The 25318-nt window shown below is 41.7% G+C and overlaps 1 protein-coding gene and 1 long non-coding RNA gene across 7 annotated transcripts in view; one reads left to right on the forward strand and one right to left on the reverse strand.

The window, feature by feature from the left end:
* Positions 1-253: 253 nt before the first annotated feature.
* The window catches only part of LOC125080772 (TRPM8 channel-associated factor 1), a 45811-nt gene continuing 20746 nt past the window's right edge, over positions 254-25318 (reverse strand). For 3 of the 4 annotated variants that reach the window (XM_047694859.1, XM_047694860.1, XM_047694858.1), the window contains exons 2-9: positions 24509-25142; positions 9392-10386; positions 9026-9123; positions 7308-7521; positions 6757-6996; positions 5436-5773; positions 3891-4141; positions 254-1680 (exon numbers count right to left, since the gene is read on the reverse strand). In XM_047694859.1, coding sequence (XP_047550815.1) covers positions 1671-1680; positions 3891-4141; positions 5436-5773; positions 6757-6996; positions 7308-7521; positions 9026-9123; positions 9392-10386; positions 24509-25128 — 2766 coding nt within the window. In that variant the 5' untranslated portion in view covers positions 25129-25142 and the 3' untranslated portion in view covers positions 254-1670. Of the gene's footprint in view, positions 1681-3864; positions 4142-5435; positions 5774-6756; positions 6997-7307; positions 7522-9025; positions 9124-9391; positions 10387-24508; positions 25143-25318 lie in introns of all 4 variants that reach the window. The other variant, XM_047694862.1, reaches the window with a different exon arrangement.
* LOC125080780 (uncharacterized) overlaps positions 20857-25318 on the forward strand; it is a 55192-nt gene continuing 50730 nt past the window's right edge. For all 3 annotated transcript variants that reach the window (XR_007121472.1, XR_007121471.1, XR_007121470.1), the window contains exon 1: positions 20857-20936. This is a non-coding gene — a long non-coding RNA (uncharacterized LOC125080780). The remainder of the gene's footprint in view (positions 20937-25318) is intronic.

Consider the following 25318-nt stretch of genomic DNA (forward strand, 5'->3'; position numbering starts at 1 on the left):
AACGTCTTGACACATTTCCGTTTTCTTTTTGCTGAGTAAAGAATGTATGTCTCCATACTCTCAAACATTCCAGCTTCTCAAGAAAACTATGGAACAGAATGCATACTTTCTCCAAAGAGGCTGAGACGGTGTACTCTCATCTCAAATGGGTTGCTAGAATGACACATCCTGCTGGACAACTGTCACTCTAGAGTGAGACATCCTGGGTGAGATCCATTGTTTTCTGGGTTCTATATTTTCCTCTTTCCTCCTCATTTTGTCAGAGAACTTCCTCAATGTACTTCCTCAGAAAAGATTCGAAGTAGGTCGACTGAAAAGTTGCATGTCAGAAAATGTCTTTATTTTGACACTACTTGAGGCAGTTTGGCTTGCAATAGTATTCCGAGTACAAAAATCTTCCATAAGTGAAGAAATTGCTCCACTGGCTTCTAGCATTCAGTGTTGCTAATGAAAAATCTGCTGCCAGTCTATTTCTTATTCCTTTTTTGGTTGAGCTAATGGTGATGACTTAACTTTATTTTCTCTGTGGACACTTTTAATATGTTCCCTGTAGACTTAATATTCCAAAAGTTCACAAGATTCTGTCAAGATATAGGTTTCATTGGGACCCCTCAATCTGGAGACTTGGTTCTTTCTGTTTTTCATTTTTTGTCCATTTTACTTCTTCACCTATATTTTGTGTGTTCTTTTTTCCAGATAGTCCTAATGCTTAGATATTGATTGTCTAGATCTTTTCCTTTCCTCATTTTCTCTGCTATTTCTTTTTGTTCTATATCTAAAGGGCTTCCTTCAACTTTATTTTCCAGCCTGCCTATTGGATATTTTTGACAGTTTAATTTCACTTTCAAGGCCTCTTTTTATTCTCAGTTTCTCCTTTTTTTGTAGCATTCTGAACTCGTCTTACAATTACACCTGCAATCTCTCTGAAGATACAGATTTTAAAGTTATTCTTTCCACGTTCACTTTGTTTCCTCTAGAGTTTTTTGTATTTTTCAGGTCTCCAAATTCTAACTGGTTATTTTTCTTACCTACTCCTCCTGTGTCCTCTCCCTTCAACCCCCGATGCCCAGAGACTGGGAATTCCTAGCTGACTATTTGCATTTAAGAATCAAGTAACTGTTAACTGTTACCGGGGTTGGCAGTGTATGGTTGGGTCTGTTTCACCAATAAGCCTCTTCTAGGACTAGAAGCACTTGGGTCACTTGAGAAGGGGTTTCTATAGTCAGAGCATTAGCTGATAGGCTAGGGGGTCACTTATTTCGACAAAAAGAGAAATTTTATTCTGGGACACCAACTCCTACCTCTCCTCAGGCAGCTTATTCAATTACTATACAAACAATAACAAGAACAGTAGATTTTTAATGGATACCAGTAATGGTCTGCCTGTGTTCTAAGCACAATGGTTGGGGCAGGGTAGGATGGGTTTCACTTTTACAACTGGTATAACTCTTTATAGACTTTTCAGGTGCTCACGTTTCTTTGGGATTATGTTGTTCAGATCAGCTTCTCTTCTGTCTGAAAGATAACTTCAATCTTTCATTCATTGTCATGCTTCATCCACTTTCTCTTTTTCAGAAATGTGTTGAGATGTTCTTCACTTATAATCAAATCTGTTCAGTTTTCTTTGCCGAGATGTTTTCACTTCTCTTTTGCATTTCTTGACTTCAATTTCAGTGGGGCCTGGGGAGGGAGGGGAGGTAAACTTATATGCTCAGTTCATCATCTTATATTCAAAGTCCCACTGGAAGCATTAAAACAGGGGAGTGACATGAATAGCTTCCTATTTTAAAAAGGTCCCAGGGGCCATAACGCTAAAAATGAACTAAAGAGGGTCAGGGTGGTTACAAATATTATTCTAGAGCACTAAAAATCTGATTTCCTTGCTGAGAACATGCAGTGTCTCTTCTGGGAGTCAGGTGCTTTACCAAAATGACCCATCATTCAAATCCCAATGCACTACTAGAATGCTTTCATGGTGTGCCAGTGATGATAAATGAAAACTGAAGAAACCGGAATCTAAAAGACCTCATGATGCTAAAGTGATCTCTGTCTTTGCAAAGTACCTTAGGAGCCTACCTTAAGTTCTTTCTTTGAACTGGCATTTGGGAGAATGAAAGGGACTTTCTGTTCTGGTAAAACTGCATGAAGGGTGAGTACAAGCAGGCAAAGAGCTGGCAAGTAGGGACATAAAGATCCTTCTGTTTGCTGGCTGGTTTCTTCACTGACTCATTCATTGTACATGGAGAGTACTGTAGTTACAAACACCCATTCTGTAATCAGAGTGCCCAGGTTCAAATCCCAGGTCTACTATCTATTAGCAGTGTAGACTTAGGCAATTTACTTGATCTCCACAAACCTCAGTTTACTTATTCCTAAAACGGGAGCAATAAATTTCCATCTCATAAGACTATTGTGAAGATTAAATGAAACAATCCATATAAAAGAACGAGTATAGTTCAAATAAAATTTTGGGTCAGTCTTATCCAGTTATCTGGTTCAGAAGTAAAGATTTCTCTCTGTGTGTGAGACCTCATCTGCCAAACTGGAGAGAAACTCTGGGCAGTGTTAGGAGTCTGTGTCACCACGGAAACATAAACACCACGCCTAAGCCGGATGCGCATTGTTTCTAAAGACAAATGCTCTCCTGGATTTGTTCTGATTTTTCAAGTGACTTCCACTTATGATTTAATCAAAGAAGGAATTCTACCTGAAAGATGGAATTGAATAAAGAGACCAAACTCCAAGTAGCTATTAAGACCCCCATTATGATTTTAGAGCCTGTGGATCCTGTCGATCCTAGAGCTTATAAAGCAACAGACCCCAATCCTTCCAGAAGCTGATGTATAAGGTGTAGGATGGAATGGATGGATCACATTGCGCCTGTGAATGCCATATAAAAGGACAGCCTAGCTCTGAAATGATTGATTAATGTTAATTAGTAATAACGGCAGCAGGCATTTTCTCAATACCTACCAACGGCCAAGCACTGTTCTAATTCCTTTTAGAGGGAACTTAAATTTAATCCTCACAATAATTCTATGAAACAGATCCCATTTGATAAGAGTTTGTCCAGAATCATGTGACCAAGAGATGGAAGAACCAGGCTTTGGATGCAGGGAGTCTACTGTGAGAGATGATGGTCCTAACCTCCAGGCTATGGCGAGAGAAGGGTTGTACTCAGCTCACTACTCTGTGGACCAGCAGAACATGGAAGAATCCCTCCATTCACAATCTGCTTCAGAACTATCAGTCTGAGTCTTCAGGACAACCCTGAGAGGAAGGCATTTTTGTCCTCATCTCACAGAGAAAGAAATGTGAGTAGAGATAACAATGACTTTCCCAAGAGCTAATGCTAGCTATGGGCTCTTTCTACTATACCAGACTGCTTTTCAAGCTCTTTGAGTACTGCCCAAGACACAGAATATCAAGGAACTGTCTGAGTATCCTGGTAAACTTGTGTTTCAGTGGATTCTATGGTCAGATTTTTGGAAAAACTTGTCAAAAAACAAAAGTCCTCGGCAGGTCAGAATGAGTACCACCCCCAAGGGCCATGGCCCACAGTGGTGAACCAAGGGCTGGCATAGAAGCAGATGCCAAAGCTCTCAGAACCAGGCCAGTATGGGGCCAGGAAGGAATCTGATAGCTGAGAGCAGAGGAACGAGACTCATAAACAGAAGTTCTGTCTCCTAAGAAATTCTGATTCCCCATTTTGCTGTGTTCTTAACCCACTTTCTAGAGATGGAGCTATACCTACTAGGTATTAAGATATGGGGGCAATGAGCCATGAGGGCAAGGCTAGAACCCTAAGAGACAGAGGTCGAGGAGTGAATCCCCATCTCTGCCTACCTCCCCAAACCTCTCTACCTGCCACCTCGCTGGGCACTCCTTACATCTGTGTGAGGAGGTATAATTTCATTATATTTTCCTTCCATTCAGGCAGATAGGCCAGGCTGGTAGCCACTTCCTTCTGGATAGGCCAGGCCCAGGCCTCAAAGAACGGAGCCAGATTCTTCTGCACTTGGTGGGAGAACATCTTCACCCATAGATTCATTTTGTCCACGTTGTCTGTGGGCAAGTTGGTCTGGTTCCTATACTCAGTGAAGAGACGGATGAATGGCTCCCAACCAAAGGCCTCCTGTAGCTGGGGAGAGAAAGCAGCAGCATAAAAAGACATTTAATCCACAGAAGGAAGTCCCAACAAACACTGTAATCAACTAATATAATGTATTTAACCCCTAATGCACTGGCTTTATTTCTGTCAGTGGCCATCTCTGCAGTTCTCGCTGCTGGCCTCATGGGCTACTCGCTCTGCCTTATCTCAGTAGGGCGTCTGATTAAGCACGGTGCTCAGCCCAGAGCAGACACGCAAGAAAGGATGGCTGCGGAAATACCTGTTAGGATTATTCTCAGTATTTACCACCTATGTCATTATTCATGTAGCTCACTCCATCGTCAAAGTGTCGGCAGGGTAGCACACAAGGATTTAAAGCTGGCCAAAGTGAAAAAAATCCTTGTATCTTTCACAGCTGCAACGTTAAACCCCCCAAACTGGGGAACTGTCCCTCTCTCCCTTACCCTGACATAACCTGCATCAGTCACAGGTCTGTGCCAATCTGTGAGGCTACTGGTGTGGCCTCTCGGAAAAAAATGTGAGTTCGGTAGAAACACAAGACGATGTACAGTCTAGGTGGATGGAATGAAGTTAAGTAAGACAGATTTTAGGAAAAAGCAGTTGTCCCAAGGCCACAGGGAGTAGCCCGTGTGAGGCCTGGTTATGGCTCTTTACAGTTAGGACGACACTAGCAGTTCTCTGAAACACCCTTAGCTGGATTTCACAGGTGAGCAGCTTTTGTCCCTGGGGTGAAATGGCCCAGGGAGGAGACTAGAGTCTCCGGGCAGTTTCGATCTCATTCCCAGGGCAGTGGGTACACACAGATAAGTATTTGGGCAGGTGGAAGAACCCAGCTGGAGAGTGAGTTCCAGAATCCCAGGTGGTGAGACTCTGCATGGTGGCCTGGGAGCTGCTCCAGGGACTGGGGTGAGGGAACTGGGGTGCCGGACAGTCATTCAAAGGCAGAGCTAACCTCATGTGGAGACCAGTGAGGCATCTTGGATTGCTTCTAAGGGAGAAGCTGAGGCAGTTTCTAAGGAAAAAAAATGGGTCCCATCCCATGACGTGTGGTTGGGGCGGTTGGGGGAATGGGCAGGATGTTTGGTGTGATATCGCTATTCCATGACATGGTTTGGCTTCAGTCTCTGGTAAGTCTGGCTTTAAAGCCAGCCATGGTAACTGTATAGTATTATCTTTGCCTCTGCTTTGGTCCTTTCATGAATCTCTTCAAAATCATCGTGTGAGGGTATGGCCAGGACAATTAAGTCCACTTTGGGGTCCCCACAGTGGGGGCTCCCCATCCCCATCCCTTCTTGCCCAGTACCTGTAGATACGTTTCCAGGGCAGTCCACGCATTCCAGTTTTTCACATTGGGACCCTTGCCCAGGTAGATTCGGACTCTCTTCTCTCGAACTGGGGGCCATAGAGCAATATTGGCACGACCTCGAGGGATGCCCAAGACTGTTTCATGCACGTAAACACACCACAGATTGCAGGTGGCCTCGGTGGTGTGTGGGGGGAACTCCCATTCCTGCCGCTGCTGGTTGCGGCCAAGCTCATGGACGGGTCCCCACAGCCCCTTGGTTCTGATCAGCTTCTCATTGATGAGCTCTTGCACAGATTCCAGATGGCACATGATGGGGTACCCCGCATGCATCCAGCCTGGGAATGCAGGAGGGAGGAAGAGGGGTTAGAACACACCCTCCTGCCTTTACCAAGACTACCAGAACCCCATAATGCTCAGAAGGGCAATCCACACTGACCCACCAGGGCTCTCCACCATCTTCTCTTTCTGTAACTGTGCTTCCCCCTCACTCTGACCTGAGAGGAGTGGGACTGGTGCACGTAACAAACAATCCTTCACATTACTCTTCAGCTTTTCCACTTTTGTGAGGGTGTCTTGTCTTGGGAACCTGTCTCATTATACTCTTTTCTCAATATGGAGAACTCCTGGATGGTGGCTTCCCTTTTTCATTACTTAGATACAGTGTTGCCCGCATTGATGCTATTTTATTGTAATCATCTCTGTAAGGCAAGAAAACTGTGGTCTAAAGAAATTTCCATCATTTTCTCATTTCCACACCCCTGATTTGTTAGGCTCTTGACCCACTGGCAGAGATCTCTTCTTTCCGTATCTTCTCAATGTTGTGTCCAACAACTGTGACCTGGGGCGAGTCCCCCCACCCCTTTTACTTTCTCCTTGAAGTCCCCGATGGGATCCCTGTGAAATCCTAGCACTCTGTTCCTATGCTATCCCAGCTATTGGAAGACAACCCTTGACATGCCAGCTTAGATTGTTCATAATTTCACACACTGCTCACACACCTTCCACAGCCTGCTTTCCTCCGGTCCCATAATCCCATCGTATTTCCTTATGCCATCAAAATATTACTTTAGAAAGTGTCTGTTGGAGGTGCACACGATATATTACTTAAGCATTCCATTCTGTTAGACACTTAGGTAGTTTCCAATTTTTTGATTGGGGGATTTGGCTGAGTCTATTTTTTAAAATACATATTTCCCCCCTTTCAAGACTTATATCTTCTATGTGTTGCTAGAAAAACATTTTTACTATGTTGGCTGCCTGCTGCATGGCTGTTGGAAAAAGGGAAGGCCATTAGGGGCAGCATGCGCAAAGCACCCACCAACTGAGATCTGCACGTCAGCAACGATCCTCTGAGGCAGACGCAGAGGGAAGGGCTCGGCCCCGAGCCGTGCCACGGCCTGCATCACCTCGTCCCAGAGGCGAAGCAGCGGCTCGGGGTTCTCCAGCGTTCGGAGGTTGGCGGTTGGCACTGTCAGGATGATGTTGTCCGTAGCCAGCTCTCCCCAGGGACCTGGATTCTCCTGGATGCGCCTCTTCCACTCCTCCTGGGAGGTCTCCCCTGGGAAGAGAGGCCATAGGCCTTGAAACTCACTTTCCCAAATCCCTTATGTTAAAACATCCAACTTGAACCCCAGGAAGAGAACACCGAGGTCATAAGTGACCATATCGCCCCTTTTATCCTTTTCTAGGAAATCTCCAAGAATGTGGGTTGGTCTTCATCTCCTTGGCCCCAGCGCTGAAAATAAGGAAACTTAGCTTCCTCCCCTCTACCAGCCCGGAGTTTCTCTCTTCCTACAGCAAACAGCCCCAGATGATCTCCTGACCCAGCTCTCCCACTCCCTTGGGGTTCACCCCACAGTTCCCACTCACCCAGCTTATAGTATGGGGCATGCACAGCCCCCTTAACAGTGATGGGCACAGAGCCCAGTTTGCTGCTCTGTGGCACGATGATATAGAGCAGACCGCCCCAGAGGCAGGTAATGGACTTGGTGGGCTTGTCCAAGCAGCACCGGTTAATCACGAGTGGACCTCGGAACAGCTTGCTGGCTCTGGTCAGGTCATCCGTGTGGCAGCCGATCTGTATCTGGAGCAGAGAGATTCCCCCCAAAGTCACCTCGGGTGTGTGTAGGTGGAAAGGGAGGGCTTCCAGGAGGTGGGGACAGGAAAGGTCACTGGGCCATGACCCCGTGCTAGCCCACACCATTCCATCATTCTTCGGGGCTGTGTGGACCGAATCGTGTGTAAACGTCCTCCCAGGAGCGTCAGCTCCACACAAAGTTGTATTGAGACGCTGAAGTGAGAGACACCAGGTGTAGCACATGGCTAATACTGAGGAGGGCTGACTCCCACACAGGGCCCCTAGGTGTCTCTGAAACCCACAGAATCCTGGGTTGCCTACTTTGTTGTGGTGACTGGTCATCTTGGGAGTGGGGCAGAGGAGTCTTATGGACTTCAGCCCTTTGCTGACTGGAGAGAAGCCCCAGGGGGAGGCAGTGTGACAGGCTCATGAACTGGAGGGAGGATTCAGTTCCTCCCATTGGCCAGGTCCCCATTCCTGGGCCCATGGAGTGGCTCCTGTACTGGGTGGAGTCCTGGAATTGTTCTCCCAGGTTTATGCTAAACAGGTTCCAGAACAAGAGCACAGAACAGACCCTACATGTCACAATGACTCTCCAGGGGGACAGAGCAGGATGGCTACTTAATTTTCACACAGAGTGTGTGCATGGGTGTGAAAGTGACGGAGCTAGAGGGAGACTGGGGGAGCAAGGAACAGTCTTCAGTGTCATAGGAAAGAGAAAGAAAGACCTTGCTCTCCAGTGGGGGATTGGACAGGCACAGAAAGGGAACTGAGATGGACTGAACACTTCTGCATGCCAGGGCACTCTCCATTTGGTGCCTCTTGTTTTTTTAGTTTTGAAAACATTTTATTATTATTATTATTTTTTAAAGATTTTATTTATTTATTTGACAGACAGATCATAAGTAGGCAGAGAGGCACGCAGAGAGAGAGAGGGAAGCAGGCTCCCTGCTGAGCAGAAAGCCCGACGTGGGGCTTGATCCCAGGACCCTGAGATCACGACCCAAGCCGAAGGCAGAGGCTTTAACCCACTGAGCCACCCAGGCGCCCCTTTATTATTATTTTTTAAAGCAGGTTCCATACCCAAAGTGGAGCTTGAACTCGTGACCCTGAGATTAAGGGTCATATGCTCTACTGACTGAGCCAGCCAGGCACCCATTTGGTGCCTTTCTTATTCTCCACTCTGGGACATAAGAGAAAAGCACAAAACTTAAGAGCCAGGAGTTGGTTAGGTTTGAGTCCTGGGCTCTGAAATGTATCCTATCTATTGGCTGATTGATTGGAGTAATCGTGGACACACAATGTTAACATTAGTTTCAGGCGTACTAGATATTTTCAATCTACCTACCTTCAATCTACACCCGCAGCTCAGTTGTCTCATCCTTAAAATGGGGTAAAAGTACATGCCCCAGGTTGCCAATAGGGTTTTTATGAGGATCAAAAAAGACGGTGACCGTAAAAGCAGGAACGTTTGGGTTCTGCGTCAAGTGGAGATGGGGTATGGCCTTACCTTCAGATCAGCAGAGGCAGCGGCTTCAGGCAGCGAGACCTCTATAATCTGCCTTCCAGGAATGTAGAGCCCGGTGCTCATCCAGCAATATCTGGTGCCTGCCAAAGCACGGGAAGGGCCGCCTTTATCCCTCCTCTGTGACACCATCTCCATCCAGCTCTGCACAGCTCTCTCCCTTCATGCTGTCCTGACTCAACTCTTGCAACAGTTCCCTAAGGCCCCCACCCCCATCTCCTTGAAAGTGCATGGCCAAGAGTGGAGATGGCCTTCCGAAGTCATCAGGCCCCACTCCCGCAGCCCCCATGCTGAGCCCTCCACCCCCAGGACACCCCACACTGAGCGCTTCTTCCCCTCCCCGTTTAGTACCTGGATTGTTGCAGTTGACCTCAACGGTGATAGGAGACTCGGAGGGGCGCAGATAGGGGCTGCTGTACATGTCTTCAATTTCTGGCACTAACAGAGAGAGGTCACTTCCAGAGTGGGCCAAGCCAGTGGCCAGGGAAAGCATAGCCCCCCTGCAGCAGTCATTGATAACAGGGTTCTCTCGGGTTGCGACTGGGAGCCGATACCGACTCAGCAGCTTCCTCAGGAGCCGATGCACAGACATATATGCAGGGATCTCGTCGGCAGGGATCTGCAGGAAAGCTGCACCGTCTGGCCCCAGCTTGGCCAACCAGCCCTTTTCCACGTTCCCTCTTTTCCTGCCCATTATGACTTGGAACTCGGCCAATGTGGTGCGGAAGTGATAGGTCCTTATCCCTGCTTTAGGCGTACGGAAGGGCCCTGGATTAAGGCTTTGGCTTGTGATGCTGATGCCAAAGGGGTTGAGGAGGAGGTTTCCTGGGAACCGAGCCAAAGGAGACACTCCAGGGTTCTTGAAGGCCCACCACCAGGCTTGGGCTCCAACAAACAATCCCCCACCCTCAGCTACAAACTCCTGCAGCTCTTTGACCCCCACATCACTCACGGGTTCAAAGCAATAGACACTCGCATCACTGGTCAGATGGGGCTCAATGCTGGTGTCTATGCCCCCGACCGCGAGCAAGCCGCTCAGTGTCCTGAGTTCCGTCTGCACCACGATCTTGCCTCGGCGGCCTCCATCCAGCCAGCGAATAGCATTGAGCAGAAAGGGGCCCAGTTTTCCCACGGTGAATAATACCTTGTGGCCAGTCACAACCACCCGGCCCCGGCCATAGCGAGCAGCCGCTATGACACAGCCGTGATAGGAATCTAACCCCAGGGGAAAGGCTAGAGCCCCATGCACAAGAAGCTGGGAGGGGAAGCAATCTGAGTTGCTGATGTCCAGCTCTGAAATCCCATGCAGGAGCTCCTCTCTGTCCTCGGAGAGATCATCTTCACAGCTGCAAAAGATACAGGCGTTCTCTATTAAAGGAGTGATCACATAAAGCTCTGAGAAGAGTTCCCGGCATACAGCAAGTGTCAGCTTTACTAATATGACCACCTTTAGCTCTCGAGGGAGAGCTGGGAGAGCAAAGAAGACAAATCTGACCTCACTGGGTATGCAGGCTGGTCTGAGGGAAGACAGAGGGACATCCATTCTGCTCTGCCCCTTCTTGGAATTCAAATCCTCCAAAGGAAATCTCATAGGAAGCCCTGCTGTGTTTACCCAGTATCGTGTCTTAGCTATTCTAGATTTAAGTGTTCATTTCAGCCTTTTGGGCATTATATAAATAATTGAATGGGTCATCATGTTTTCATTCTTATAAAGATTATTTATAAATTTTATGCAGCCAATTTTCAAGTAAAGTCAACGGAGGGCTGAGTTGGTGGCACCACTGAAGAATCACTATTATTTCAAAAGGTGGGGCAGGGGAGCTGGCTGGCTTCAACTCTAGTGGAGACCCTCTTGTTACCTGAACCCAAAGGATTGACTATCTACACCCAAACTCCACCCATTCATGGATGGCTTACAGGAGGCTCATATCCATGCTATAAGGTGTTTCTCAGTCCATTTGGGCCTGTCTGTGGGCACCAAACCCCTGTAAGAAGACCTCAGGACATCCATGTCCCCCAAATGGGAGATGTAGCCCTGGGTACCTAGTGGGATCATTAGTGGGGAAGAGGTAGAGTGACCTCTAAAACCTGGAGATCCCAGAACTGGCTATGCCACTTTTGTTAGGTAAACATTGGCAACATACAGCCAGAAGGCAGTGCGTGCAAACACTGGATGATGGGAGTCAGGTAGACAGTATCACTGTGTGTCTGTGATGTGCTCTCTCTGGTTGCAAGAACCCCAGTTAACTGAAGGGAGACTGTGGTGCCCTTAGTAGGTATGATCCTTTCCTGAAGACAAAGGTATCACCCTACGAGTGACTCTCCTGCTCCTGGAAGCACTAACCACTGAAATCATTCAACTGGCTCTTCTTGCTCTGATTCAAGTTTACTGAACCAACTTGTGATGATAATCTCACTTCTGATGATCATCTGCCTACACAAAGAAGTCAGGGGCCAGGTCAAGTAGAATGTCCTAGTTCTGTGACGTATCTATTTCTCAAGCAACATCTTGCACAGTCTATCTTTAATTTGGTGATTCTAAATTTAAAAATATTAGTTTTTAAAATTTTTATTACTTTGTACCTGTATACAAAATTAAAAGAAAATGTGTTTTAATTCTCATAAGGGGTTCTGTTTATAAATTTCATGCAATTAGTTGTTTGACAACCAAGTCAGTGAAAAGGTAATCTACTATGTTTTAGATTAATATACTGGCATCAAGGTTTATACACTAGCCTATTATGATAAGGTGGGTGATAATGAATGGGCAAACTTGAGGCCCAGACACCAAATCACTAGCATATCATCTAGACAATGACCTTAGGTGAGGTCCTGTTCATGCTTAGCCGGGGGCACCCTCAACAACATCTGTTTTCTAATAGCCATGTTATTTCTAATAGCTATGACTTTGGTACAGAGGAAGAGAAATTTTTATTTAATAAAAAAATGATTTCATAAAAAATAATTTTTTTCTGAAAAAAAAATCTGAACTGGATTGTTTACTTTTCTTTCCCATTCTCTTCTGATATGAAACAGAAGTTTTAAAACCAGAATAAATCCATGATTGCACTGAGTTGTGAAAAGGGCACAATCAGTAAACTGGGTTAGTGACAATTTATTGAAAATATAAATCAAATGGAATCAGACTGATCAGAAACCCATAAGCACAGAAGAATTTGTAACTGCATATATGTGAAAGAAAAAGATCAAGAAAAAAAGAATAGGGATTATGAGAAAATACTGAGATAATTATTACTGAGAAAATATACTTCCATAACCAATAATAATCAACCTAGAATTTCAATGCCATTTAGCATTTAATTAAACAAGAATCAGCAAATATTTGATGAAAAGTAACAGCATGAAGGAGAAGCACCAAAATAACCTGAGAAAACCAACCCCCAACGAAGTAATAGTGATAGATGGAGTGCACTCCTATTGTACATCCTGTGGGTTTGGACAAAGGCATGACATGTATCCATACTTACGGTATCACAGAGAGTATCTTCACTGCCCTAAACATACTCCGTGTTCTGCCTATTCATCTTCTCATCCCATCCCTGGCAACCACTGATCTTTTTACTGTCTCCGTAGTTTTGCCTTTTCCAGACATCGTCTAGGTGGAATCATGCATTTAATGTTCCTACCTGTCTGCTCATGGGTTATTGGCTCTTTTCTTTTTAGCACTGAATAATACTCTATTGTCTGAACATACCACAAATGTATTCACTTCCTGAAGGACATCTTAGTTGTTTCCATGTCTTTGCAGTTATGAACAAACTGCTACAAGCAGGTTTTTGTGTGGATGTAACTCATTTGCATAAATAGCAAGGAGTGTGATTGCCGGATCCTATAGTAAGAGCAGTTTAGTTTTATAAGAAACTGCTAAACTGTCTTGCAGTGGCTGGACCGTTTTGCATTCCCATCAGCAGTGAATGAAGAGTTCCTGAGGCTCCACATTCTCATCAGCATTTGGTGGTATCTGTGTTTTGAATTTTCAGTTTACTGACCTCTCGTTGTTTTATTTTGCATTTCCTTGAGGACACATGATGTGACATGTCTTTTCATATGATTATCTGACATCTGTACATCTTGGTGAGGTGTCTCTTAAGGTATTTGGACCATTTTTTAATTGGATTGTTTTCTTATTATTATTTTAAGATTTCTTTGTATATTTTGGATAATAATCTTTTATCAGATGTGCCTTTTGCAAAAATTTCCTCCCAGTCTGTGGCTTGCCTTCTTATTCTCCTGACATTGTCTTTTGCAGAGCAGAAGTTTTTAATTTTAATGCAACCCAGCCTATAATTATTTCTTTCATGGATCTTTGGTATGATATCTAAAAAGTCATAGCCATATTCAAGGTCATCTAGGGCTTATTTCCTGTTACCTACTAGGAGTTTTACAGTTCTGTTTTACATTTATATCTGTGATCTGTTTTGAGTTATTTTGTGAAAACTATAAGGTCTGTGTCTAGATTCATTTTTTGGCTTGTGGATATCCAGTTCCATCATCATTTTTAAAGACTTCCTTTGCTCCATTTTATGACCTTTCCTCCTTTGTCAAAGATCAGATGACCATACTTATGTGTGTCTATTTCTGGGCTCTCTACTCTGTTCAGTTCGTCTGTTCTTTCACAAATACCACTCTTGATTACTGTAGCTGTATAGTAAGCCTTAGATAGTGTCCATCCTCCAACTTTGTTCTCTAATACTGTGTTGAACATGCCAATTTTGAAAAATCAACTTCATTGACACGTAAAATTCATTTAAAGTCTATGTCTTGATGAGATTTTGTTACAGTTATACACTTGTATAATCACAATAAAAATATATAGCATTTCCATCACCACAGAAAACTACCTTTTGTCCCATTTCAGTCAATCCAGTCCTCAGGCAACCACTGACATGCCTGCTTTCAGTGTAAATGAGATCAGCCTTTTCTAAAGTTTCATATACATGGAATCATAAAGTATATCCTCTCATGTTTGGCTTCTTCCACTCAGAATACATTTTTGAGAGCAATCCATGTTATTAAGCCCATTAGTAATCCATTCCTTTTTATTGCTGAGTAGTATGCCTCTAGGTAGATAGACATCCCACATTTTGTTCATCCATTCATCTGTTGATGAATATTTAGGTAGTAGCTTCCAGTGTGAGGCTTGCTACCATGAACATTCATACACAAAATTTTTGTGTGGACATGTTTTCCTTTCTTCTGGATAAATGCTTAGGAATGAGATGGTTGAGTAGTATGGTAAGAGTAGGTTTACATTTTTAAGAAATTGCCAAACTGTTTTCCAAAGTAGTTGTATCATTGTACACTCCCAACAGCAACATAGGAAATTTCCAGTGGCTCCACATTCTTGCGAACTCTTTGTGAGTCATTTTAGGGACAATTCTGGTGTGTGTGTGTGTGTGTGTGTGTGTGTGTGTGTGTGTGTGTGTGGTATCTAATTGTGATTTTAATTTGCATTTCTCTGATGACTAATGATGTTAAGAATCTTTTCATGGGCTTATTGTCCTTTCATCATTTATCTTCTGTAAAGCATGTTAAAATATTTTTTTTTACTAGATTGTTTATCTTCTTATTGAGATGTAAGAGTTCTCTATGTATTCTAAATGCAAGTCCATTATCAGATATAAGTACTGAAAATAATTTTTCCAGTCTGTAGACTGCCTTTTTGTTTTCCTAATACTGTCTACTGAATTGCAGAAGTTATTAAAAAAATTTTTGATGAAGCTCAATTTATCAATCTTTTCCTCTTATGGCTCTTGTACTTTTTGTGTCCTCTCTAGGCCATCTTTGCCTACCCTAAGGTCACAGATAATCTCTCCTGTACATTCATTTAGAAGTTTTTAACAAACAAAAAAATTGAAAAAAGTTTTTGAATTTTAGTCTCTGCATTTCAGTCCAGATCTTCTAAATTATTTGTTTTGTATGGAGTGAGATAAGCATCAAGATTCACTTTTTCTCCATAAGGGTGTCCATTTATTCCAGAACCATATGTTGAAAAGATTAACTTTTCCTCATAGAATTACCTTGGCACCTTTGGCAAAAAATAATTGAGCATGGATCTGTGAGTCTATTTCTGAATCATGTAGTCTGTTTCATTGATCTGTATCCCTATCCTATACTAATACCATAGTATTTTGATTACTTTAGCTTTCTCATAAGCATTAAAATTGGGTTATGTTAGTTCCTTTCATTTGCATTAGTTTTAGAGTCCATTTGAACTTTGGTTGGGATTATTGCATTGAATCTATACATCATTTGGGGGAAAGCTGACATCTTAAAAGTACTGAGTGTTCTGATTCATCAATGTGGTGTATTTCTCCATTTCTTTAGGTCTTAATTTCTGTCAGTGACTTTCTATAGTTTTCAGGGTATGGGTCTTATAATATATTTTATTAACTTCATTAGTATTTCACAATTTTGTGTCCTGTTTTAACTGATATTGTATTTTTTTATTTCAATTACCAACTTTTGGCTGCTAGTATACTAAAATGTAATTGATTGGGTTAACTGAGTTGCTCAGTTGGTTAAGTGTCTGCCTTTGACTCAGGTCATGATCCCTGAGTCCTGGGATCCAGCCCCACATTAAGGCTCCCTGCTTAGTGGGGAGCCTGCTTCTCCCTCTCCTGTTCCCACTGCTTGTGCACACACACACACACACACACACACACACACTCTCTCTCTCTCTCTCTCTCTATCTCTGTCAAATAAATAAATAAAATCTTTTTAAAAAATGTAGTTGATCTTTCTATATTGACCTTGTATCCTGCAACCTTGCTAAATTCAATTATAGCATTTTTTGTAGTTTTAAGGAATTTTTTACATAGATGATGATGTTTTCTGCAAATAGACATAGGTTTACCTCTTAATTTTTCACCTCTGTGCCTTTTTTTTTTTTTTTTTTTTTTTACTTGCATTACTGCACTGGCTGGGACCTTTGGTACAATGTTGAGTAACAGCAGTGAGAGCAGGTATCCTTCCTTGTCTTGTTTTCAACCTTAGGATATTTCACCATTAAGCACGTTCTTATCCATAGCTTTTTCAAAGATGGCTCATCATATGGTAGAAGTTCCTTTTTATTTCTAAATAAGATATTGTCATGATTTGGTATTGAATGCTGTCAAGTGCTTGTTTGTATGTGTGTGTGTGTGCGCATGTATTGAGTTATATGGTTTTCTCATTCGTTCTGTTAATTTGGTGATTTACTTCCATGTTAGAATGTTAAAACAGCCATGTATTTCTAGGTTAAGCCATACTTGGTCATGATGTAGTAACCTTTCTATAGATCCCTTTAATTCTTTTTCTTCTTTTTTTGTAATTTTTTTTCAGTGTTCCAAGATTCATTGTTTGTGCACCACACTCAGTGCTCCATGCAATACGTGCCCTCTCTAATACCCACCACCTGGTTCCCCCAACCTCCCACCCCCCGCCCCTTCAAAACCCTCAGATTGTTTTTCAGAGTCAATAGTCTCTCATGGTTCACCTCCCCTTCCAATTTCCCCCAACTCCCTTCTCCTCCCCATCTCCCCTTGTCCTCCATGCTATTTGTTATGCTCCACAAATAAGTGAAACCATATGATAATTGACTCTCTCTGCTTGACTTATTTCACTCAGCATCATCTCTTCCAGTCCCGTCCATGTTGCTGCAAAAGTTGGGTATTCATCCTTTCTGATGGAGGCATAATACTCCATAGCGTATATGGACATCTTCCTTATCCATTTGTCCGTTGAAGGGCATCTTGGTTCTTTCCACAGTTTGGCAACCGTGGCCATTGCTGCTATAAACATTGGGGTACAGATGGCCCTTCTTTTCACTACATCTGTATCTTTGGGGTAAATACCCAGTAGTGCAATTGCAGGGTCATAGGGGAGCTCTATTTTTAATCTCCTGAGGAATCTCCACACTGTTTTCCAAAGTGGCTGCACCAGCTTGCATTCCCACCAACAGTGTAAGAGGGTTCCCCTTTCTCCACATCCTCTCCAACACATGTTGTTTACTGTCTTGCTAATTTTGGCCATTCTAACTGGTGTAAGGTGGTATCTCAATGTGGTTTTAATTTGAATCTCCCTGATGGCTAGTGATGATGAACATTTTTTCATGTGTCTGATAGCCATTTGTATGTCTTCATTGGAGAAGTGTCTGTTCATATCTTCTGCCCATTTTTTAATATGATTGTTTTGTGTGTGTTGAGTTTGAGGAGTTCTTTATAGATCCTTGATATCAACCTTTTGTCTGTACTGTCATTTGCAAATATCTTCTCCCATTCCGTGGGTTGCCTCTTTGTTTTGTTGACTGTCTTCTTTATCCATTCGTCTGTTGAAGGGCATCTTGGCTCTTTTCAGTTTGGCGATTGCTGCTATAAACATTGGGGTACAGATGGCCCTTCTTTTTACTACATCTATATCTTTGGGGTAAATACCCAGTAGTGCAATTGCAGGGTCATAGGGTAGCTCTATTTTTAATTTCTTAAGGAATCTTCACACTGTTTTCCAAAGTGGCTTTAATTCTTTTTACAATATTTTATTAAAAATGTTTGCATCTTTGTTCCTGAAGGATATTGTTCTTTAGTTTTCTTGCAGTGTCTTTCTTGGGCTTTGGCATCAGAGAAATACTGGTTTAATAAATCAAGTTGCAAAAATTTTCCTCCTTTTCTATTTTCTTGAATGGTTTATGTTAGATTAGTATTATTTGTTCTTTGAATATTTGATATAATGCATCAGTGAAGCTATCTAGATGTGAAGTTTTCCTTATTGGGACTTTTTTTCATTGTTGTTGATTTTAAATAAAATTTTTATTTTAAGATTAAAAAAACATAAAAATTGCAACAATAGTACCAAGTTATATAAGCCCTTCACCCAGTTTTCCTAATGTTAGCATGTTAACAATCGTGGTATGTTTGCCAAAACTGAGAAGTGAAAACTGGTAAAATGCTATTAACTCCAAACTTTAGACAAATTTCATCAGTTTTCCCACCAACATTTCCTAAGATCCAAACCAGGAAACCACATTGTATTTAGTAGGATTTTTTAAAATACAATTCCAACTCATTAAACATATATTTTCTGTTTCTTTTTGTGTCAATTTTAGTAGTTTGTCTCTCTCCGGAAATTTGTCCATTTCATTTAAGTTGTCAGATTCATTGGCATACAATTATAATATTCTTTTATTATCCTTTACTGTATGTAGGATCTGTATTAATCGACCATATTCCACTCCTAGAATTTTTCATTTGCATAATCTGTCTTGTTTTTGTGATCATTATATAGAGAGATTTGTCACTTTTATTGATTTTTTTCAACTAACCAGCTTTTGATTTTACTGTTTTCCCTATTGTTTTCTATTTCTTGTTTCATTGAATTCAGCTCTCATCTTTATTATCTTCTTATTCTTTCCACAAATTTTGGGTGAGGTTTTCATTTTTGTTTAGCTTCCTGATATGGGAAACTTATGTCACTGAATTTAAGCTTTAATCTTTTCTAATAAAAGCATTTATATAAGGCATACTTTTCTGTTTAAGCATGACTTTAACTGCATTACACAAATTTTGACATGTTGTGTTTTCATTTTTATTCAGGTTAAAATATTTTCTAATTTCCTTTGTAACTTCTTTTTTGACTTGTAGGGTATTCATGTAGTTTTTAACTTATAAATATTTAGATATTCAAGATATATTAGAAAATAACTTTATTGTATACTAATAGGTAAATGGTAAGTAACTTATGAAAAAAATCCAACTGTGAAATGCTCTATGGCTATTCTGAAAGAAGATGATATGTTTATCAGGTGCACATGGAAAAATGTTCAAGATACATTAAGTGAAAAATCAAGTTGCAGATCTCTCTCTGTTTCTCTTTCTGCTTCCCCAACTCTACCACCCCCTCCCACTTACAAACACACACACACACACACACACACACACACACACACACACACGGAAGAAAAGTCAGAAAAGATAGAGTCCAAACTCTGGGGAAAAGAATGAATTAGTGCAGGCAGAGGGAGAGGTGGAGACGAAGCTCTTTTACTTTTTACTTTGCACACTTATGGATTATTTCAGTTCTTTTTCAACAAGCATGTATTTTGATATATGTGCTGCCAAAGCGAGCACTACAAGCATATATTTTGAAACTGAAGAAAGGAAACTGTTCATAAAAAGGCAAAGAAATCTGAGTTGTGATTTAGCAATTACTCTTCTGAAGTGCCCTGTCTTCCCACTTGGATTTGCTCTCTAAAACTGCTTATTTTTTGAGAACCAGCTAATGCAATTTTAATCTACATAATTAAGCATGAAGTGAGAAGGGTCAAGTAGGAAGGAGTTAGGGCATTATGTTTACCACCCCCCTCAATGCCTGGCCATGATCCTGACATAAAATTCTATAGTTAGCATTCTGAAAATCCCTAACATGTAACAAGCAATGACCTCCAACAATTTGTGGATCCTTGTTATAAATAAGCTTATGATTAATATCCACTTAGATATTTTGGCTTTCCAAACTGCTTGGGAAGTCAGAGTCATGATTATCTTCCATAAACTGACAGTTTTCTTGCTTCATTTGAATTAATTTCAAGTAGATTACTCAATTTTCAAAATTCTGAAATTTTAATGATCTGGAATTCAAAGACTTTGTGTGTATAATATCCTCTTATGATCTTTCAAAATGAAGAGAGTATAAATTGTTATCAATGTGTAATGTTCGTCAATTCAGGTTTCACAGGGGTGTTTTCAAGCCGAGGAATTTGGAGCATGCAGACATTTCAGGGTATGACCATTTGTACAACATTCTTCTCTAAGCACCTCTGATGACTTTGAGTATAGATGGGAATCACTGCAGACAGAAAACCAGTCTCAATGACATATAGCCAAAAGGAGGACAAGGATGTTCACTCCAGCACTTTCAATTTAGAGGGAAAAAGAGGTGGAAGGATATGCCAAGGTCATGCTGCATTTACTGGGAGTAAGATCCCGGGTTTCCAGGTTCCAGTGAAACTCAATATCACAGCCCTCTTCCTACAACAGTTGTTCAGTTTTTGTAATTCCTTCCAGGTCTGGTTACTGGAGATGTTTATGTGCTTTTCATTCTCAGGTCTTTGAAAATTATTTTCTTGACATAAGAAATAATGCCTGGGATATAGAATATACTCTGTAAATACTGGCTATATAAATGGATGAACAAAATACAGAGTTGAAACTCTTTAATAGAAGCCCGAGATTTGGGTAAAAATGAGACAAGGGACTATTATTGCACAGAGGACTAGAAAAACTATTCGGGTTGATTCTTGTAAAACCTCCCTAAGATTGATCAACTAATGACACAATCTGCATCACATGTCTAATTGGTGGAGCCAATTCGGTCTCTGGTACCTGTTTTATTAAATGTACGAAGAGGTAAAATGTGGCAGTTAGTCATGATGATGCTATCTCGGTTTGGTGGAGGAAGTAGGTAAAAACAAGAGTTAACATGCCAATACTTAATACAACTGGGACAACAAAAACGACCATAATGATGAATGCCAGGTAAGTGTCAATGATTGGGAATGATATTCATGACATCCTACTCTTATGTACCATAGGCTGGATGTGGAAATAATTAAAGTGTTCTAGGTATTTGAGGGTGTTTCTTAATTCATTGAATCCTCACAACCATCCTGAAAGGTAGTCATTATTAATCCCACTTCAGAGATGAGGCTTAGGGAGGGTGAGTGTGACATCAGGTTATAGAGCATATATTTATCAGATACATATATGTATCAGACAGAGCTTGGGAACTTACTGAAGCCTTCCTTCTCTAAAATCTGTGCTTTTTCCAGGTTATATGAATCCTGAGTCCTGCAATGAGATTGTGGATCCAGTGTTTTGTCAAATGAAATACTTAACAGAAGGTGAGTCTCCTTCTGCACATAAAGTACAACACCATTGACCTCAGAGCTGGAGGCACAGTAGAGACACTGAGGATGAAGATGATAAGAGAGTAGAAATCACCTGGGGAACAGAGTACAGGTGGCTTGGTCTTGCAGAGGGCATGGAGACTAGCATTCTAAATGCAGATGATGATGCTTTCCAGGCAGGAAATGAGGGCAGCAAGTAGGAGGCTCATGTCCTGACATCCGTGGGTATTCTCACCAGGCTAAAAGAGCATATGGTTTTATTACTTAGGGATTTGTTTTTCTGATCATAAAGTGGACTTCCTCTGATAAAAATTTGATTCATCTTGGTAAGATCTGCCACACTTTACTCTTAGAAGGGTGAGAGGATCCCAAGATCTTATTTAGAATTTAGTAAGAAATATGTAATCTGTCAAATAAAGTTATCTTAATTCACGCTCTCATGTTTAAATGAGGGTTTAAAAATAAATAAGATCCTTTGACAGAGTAACTAAATCCATAGGGGTTTTCAACCTGAACTTTGCTAAGCATGTGATGGAAATGATCTTCCTCCCTGAATTCTAATAGAAGCATCCTGGTATCTTGCATTGTCAAATGTTTCTAAAACATTTTGAAGTTATTCTGTATAGTACCACCTATTACAAGAGTGGAGAAAGATCCACATGCTCAACAGCAGGCAAATGATAAAATAAATCAAGCATTCTCATGAAGTGAATCAAATATAACTTGGAAGATTATATAGAGTGAAAAATATTTGTGAGTGGAATTCAAATATGCAAAAATGAAGAGTTATGTTGTGTGTTTATGACCTATTACTTTTAAAAATGAACATTTAAAAAATAGGATATATTGAAAAATATTGAAAAAGTGGTTTAAAAGAAGAATCATAATTCAAAAGTATTGGCAATTGGTAACACATACACACATAGACATATTTATATGTATATCGGAGTTTTTTAAAAGGTAAGTGACAAAAAGTGAATCATTCGGAGAGTTAAATTTGGTTTTATGTTTTCTGTTTATGTCATAAAAAGTATTTATGCATTGACAGATTGGAAGGTGTTTAATATGACATGAATTGTTTTTTTGTCTTTTAGTGTTCCTAAGTGTGAACTGAGCTAATGAAATATACACCTTATTAATAAAATTTCATAGAAAGTCTGGAAAGTAAAAGTTTAAAAGTAAAAATCATCTACCATTATTCCATGACCCAGAGTTATACCCATTAATGATATTTTGACCTTTTCCTTCTATAATATTTTCTGCACATAGCTGTATTTTTTTTACCAAAAGTAGGAACATACTGAATAACAGATTACCATCCTATTTTATTTCATTTAGTAATACCCCCTAAAAGATTTTTTTCATGCCTTAATTATTCTTGGAAACATAGTTTGAATGGTTGGTTATTAAATCTATAATTTATTTAGATATACTATTCTTCCCTATTACAAATAATGCTGAATTACATATCCTTGTATATGAATCTATCTGATTCTTTTTAAAAGTCCTATTAAAAGACATATTAAAGGTTTATTAAGGCCTAATTCACATAAAGTAAAATTCACTTGATTAAGGTTTATAATTATGGATTTTGATATACAGTTTGGCAACCACAACATCAGGTGGGAGAAAGATCGCTCAAGGTCTACATTTCAGCTTTGGCTATGTGAGAGTGAATTTTTTTTTTTTTAAAGATTTTATTTATTCATTAGAGAGAGAGACAGAAGAAGAGAGCACAGCTGGGGGGTAGAGCAGAGGGAGAAGAAGCATGTTCCCTGCTGAGCAAGAAGCCAGTGAAGGGCTTGATGTCCTGGGATCATGACCTGAGCCGAAGGCAGATGCTTAACCCATTGACCCACCCAGGTGCCCCAGTGAGAGTGAATATTAAGACTATGGGGTAAGAAGGAGAGGGTTTTTTGTTTTCTCTTTTTCCATACTAATCTCAACCCATGCATTTGATCAGTATTTCACATCTCTCTCTCTCTCTCTCACACACACACACACCCTCTTTTGCCTTTTACTTTTTACCCCATACTTCTGTCAGCCAGTCAGCTCAGGAAAATCACTACTGCCATCTTCAATCCATCCACAAGTAAAAAAATGACCCACCTAAGAAATGAGCAATGCTATGCTATACCTAGCTGTATAAGCGAAGACAGTCAAGAGTTGTGATGCAGTCTTACCTAGTAAATAAACAATACTAATAACCCACAATTTCCACAACAGAGTCTGCATACTTCCCTTATAAACTCTGATTTTTTTTCTCGGATGTTAGTCTTCAAGGTGATTTTACATGTGTGCACACATATCTATGAGTACACATACACACACGTACAGCCTAACCCCCCAAGTTGAGAATCATTCATGATGAGAGATGATTTAGGTATAACCAAAGAAAACAGAGCTATGGTTTTGGTAGAGAAAAACATCTGTGAATGCAAATAGGGGGATTAGATTGTTTAGAAATAGAATTGCAGTCAGGTCTTACCTCTCTATTCCTTAGGATGAAGATCACTGGTAAGCTGAAAATTTGATCAGTTTGGTCAATCACTATCGCAACTGAGGCACAATCACTATGCCTCAGAACAAGTGTGTCTTTCCTCATTCCACATGTGGGGTTTTCTTTCAAATGTCCCATGCCAAGAAGAGGCCGTGGCCCATTCCCTGTTTGTCTATACTGACCCTGAAATCCCCTTCTCACCCAATCCTGCTTTACTCTGCTTCTGCCAATCAGAAATTCCAAAGCTCTCTACTCCAGGGATGCTGTGAGTTTTAACATACAATAGGGCATGGCTTGGTACACTTCCATTACTCCAGCTCTTATCTCCCCCATTCATCCATCCATCCAGTCATCAGCCAACAAGTGTTTCCTGAGCACCTACTCACCTGTTCCACGTTCAGCACTGTGTGAGATACTGGAGTACACTGTGAACAGAACAGACTGGGCAATGCTCCTACAGAACTTCCATGTAGCCTGTCTCTATACCCATCACCTGTCTCCCTCATTCTCCAACATCAGGTCTTTTGCCTGCAGACGTAAAATCCTCCCCTAACTCCTAGATTTAGCACAAACAACTCATGCCATCTTTTCTTCTATATCACCTTCTGAATCCTCTAGTTCTTATTTCCATCCCCATCCCATCTGGCTAGACATTTCAAAGCCTTTTCCACAGCTCTTTAGACTTTGTCTTATGGGGCCCCTTTATGTCTGTTTTCGTTTTCCTCACATTTCATTTCAAAGCAACCTTCTGCTGTGACCCTTCTTGGAATAGCAACGCCAGCTCTGGGATTCAGCAATATATTTTAAGCTAGACGCTGGGGAACATAAAGGTCACTAAGAAGTTTCTCTGCTCAAAGAGCTAAGTGGTCTGGTCTGGGGAGGCAGCAGCAATGGGGACCTTAATTGATTCAGGGTGATCTGTTTGATTAAGGGTAACTCTGCTTGATTTAGGGGGAATCCATGCCTAAGTGTCAAGGGCTCGTCTGTTAGCTTGGGGGCAACCTAAAGACAAGAACTGTGTCTTTTTTAATGTGGGACCAAATCCCCACTGGGGCAGTGCACTCACCTAACTAAGACTGGGATCTTGGGCATCTTCTTGGAGACTTTAAAGAAACTTGTGTCCCCTTTGTTGTCGGTGAAGTACACGCCGGCCACACTGGTCACGAGGTTGCCAGGGAAGGTGAAAAGCACCCTTTCGTCATCGCCCTGGTTGGCCCAGTCCCAGGCCTGGCCTCCAATGAGCAAGCCCCCTCCACGTTTCATAAACTTGACCAACTTTTCCGTCATGGTTTCATTATAGGCATCAATGCAGTAAACCCCGAGGGAGTCTTTCACTTCCGGCTCAATCTTCGCCTCCACCCCAGAACCCTCAAGGATTTTGGCCAGGGGTGCCAGGGATGGATGTACACCAATGGGAGCTCCAGGGGAAGAACAGAGCCAACCCACTGCATTGAGGAGGAAGGTAGTGAGCTGGGCTTCTACCAAGTAGTCCTCATGGGACACCACCACCAGGCGACCTCGGCCATAGGAAGAGGCAGCAATGAGGACCTGGCCCATGTCATTCACCATCACTGGGAAGGAGGCCTCTCCAATTAGAAGCAATTCACATGGGATGGCATCTTCAGGGACATCCCAGCTTGTCACTCCATTCATAAGGGCCTCAAAGGCAGCAGAGGGAGTCGCCATGGCTGGATCGACTTCTGTAAGAGGAAAGCAAAGACTCAGTTTGGTAAAGAATAGATAAACAAATAAACAAAGGAGCCAAACCGTTCACTCCTCCCCTAGCAGGGGCAATTCTTCCTGTGACGCAAATGAGACAGACTCTGTGAACTGACTCAGGGACTCACCAGGGGTGTCAAGGTATCCAACCCAGGAG

The sequence above is a fragment of the Lutra lutra genome, chromosome 11 (genome assembly GCF_902655055.1).
Source record: "Lutra lutra chromosome 11, mLutLut1.2, whole genome shotgun sequence".
Taxonomy (NCBI): domain Eukaryota; kingdom Metazoa; phylum Chordata; class Mammalia; order Carnivora; family Mustelidae; genus Lutra; species Lutra lutra.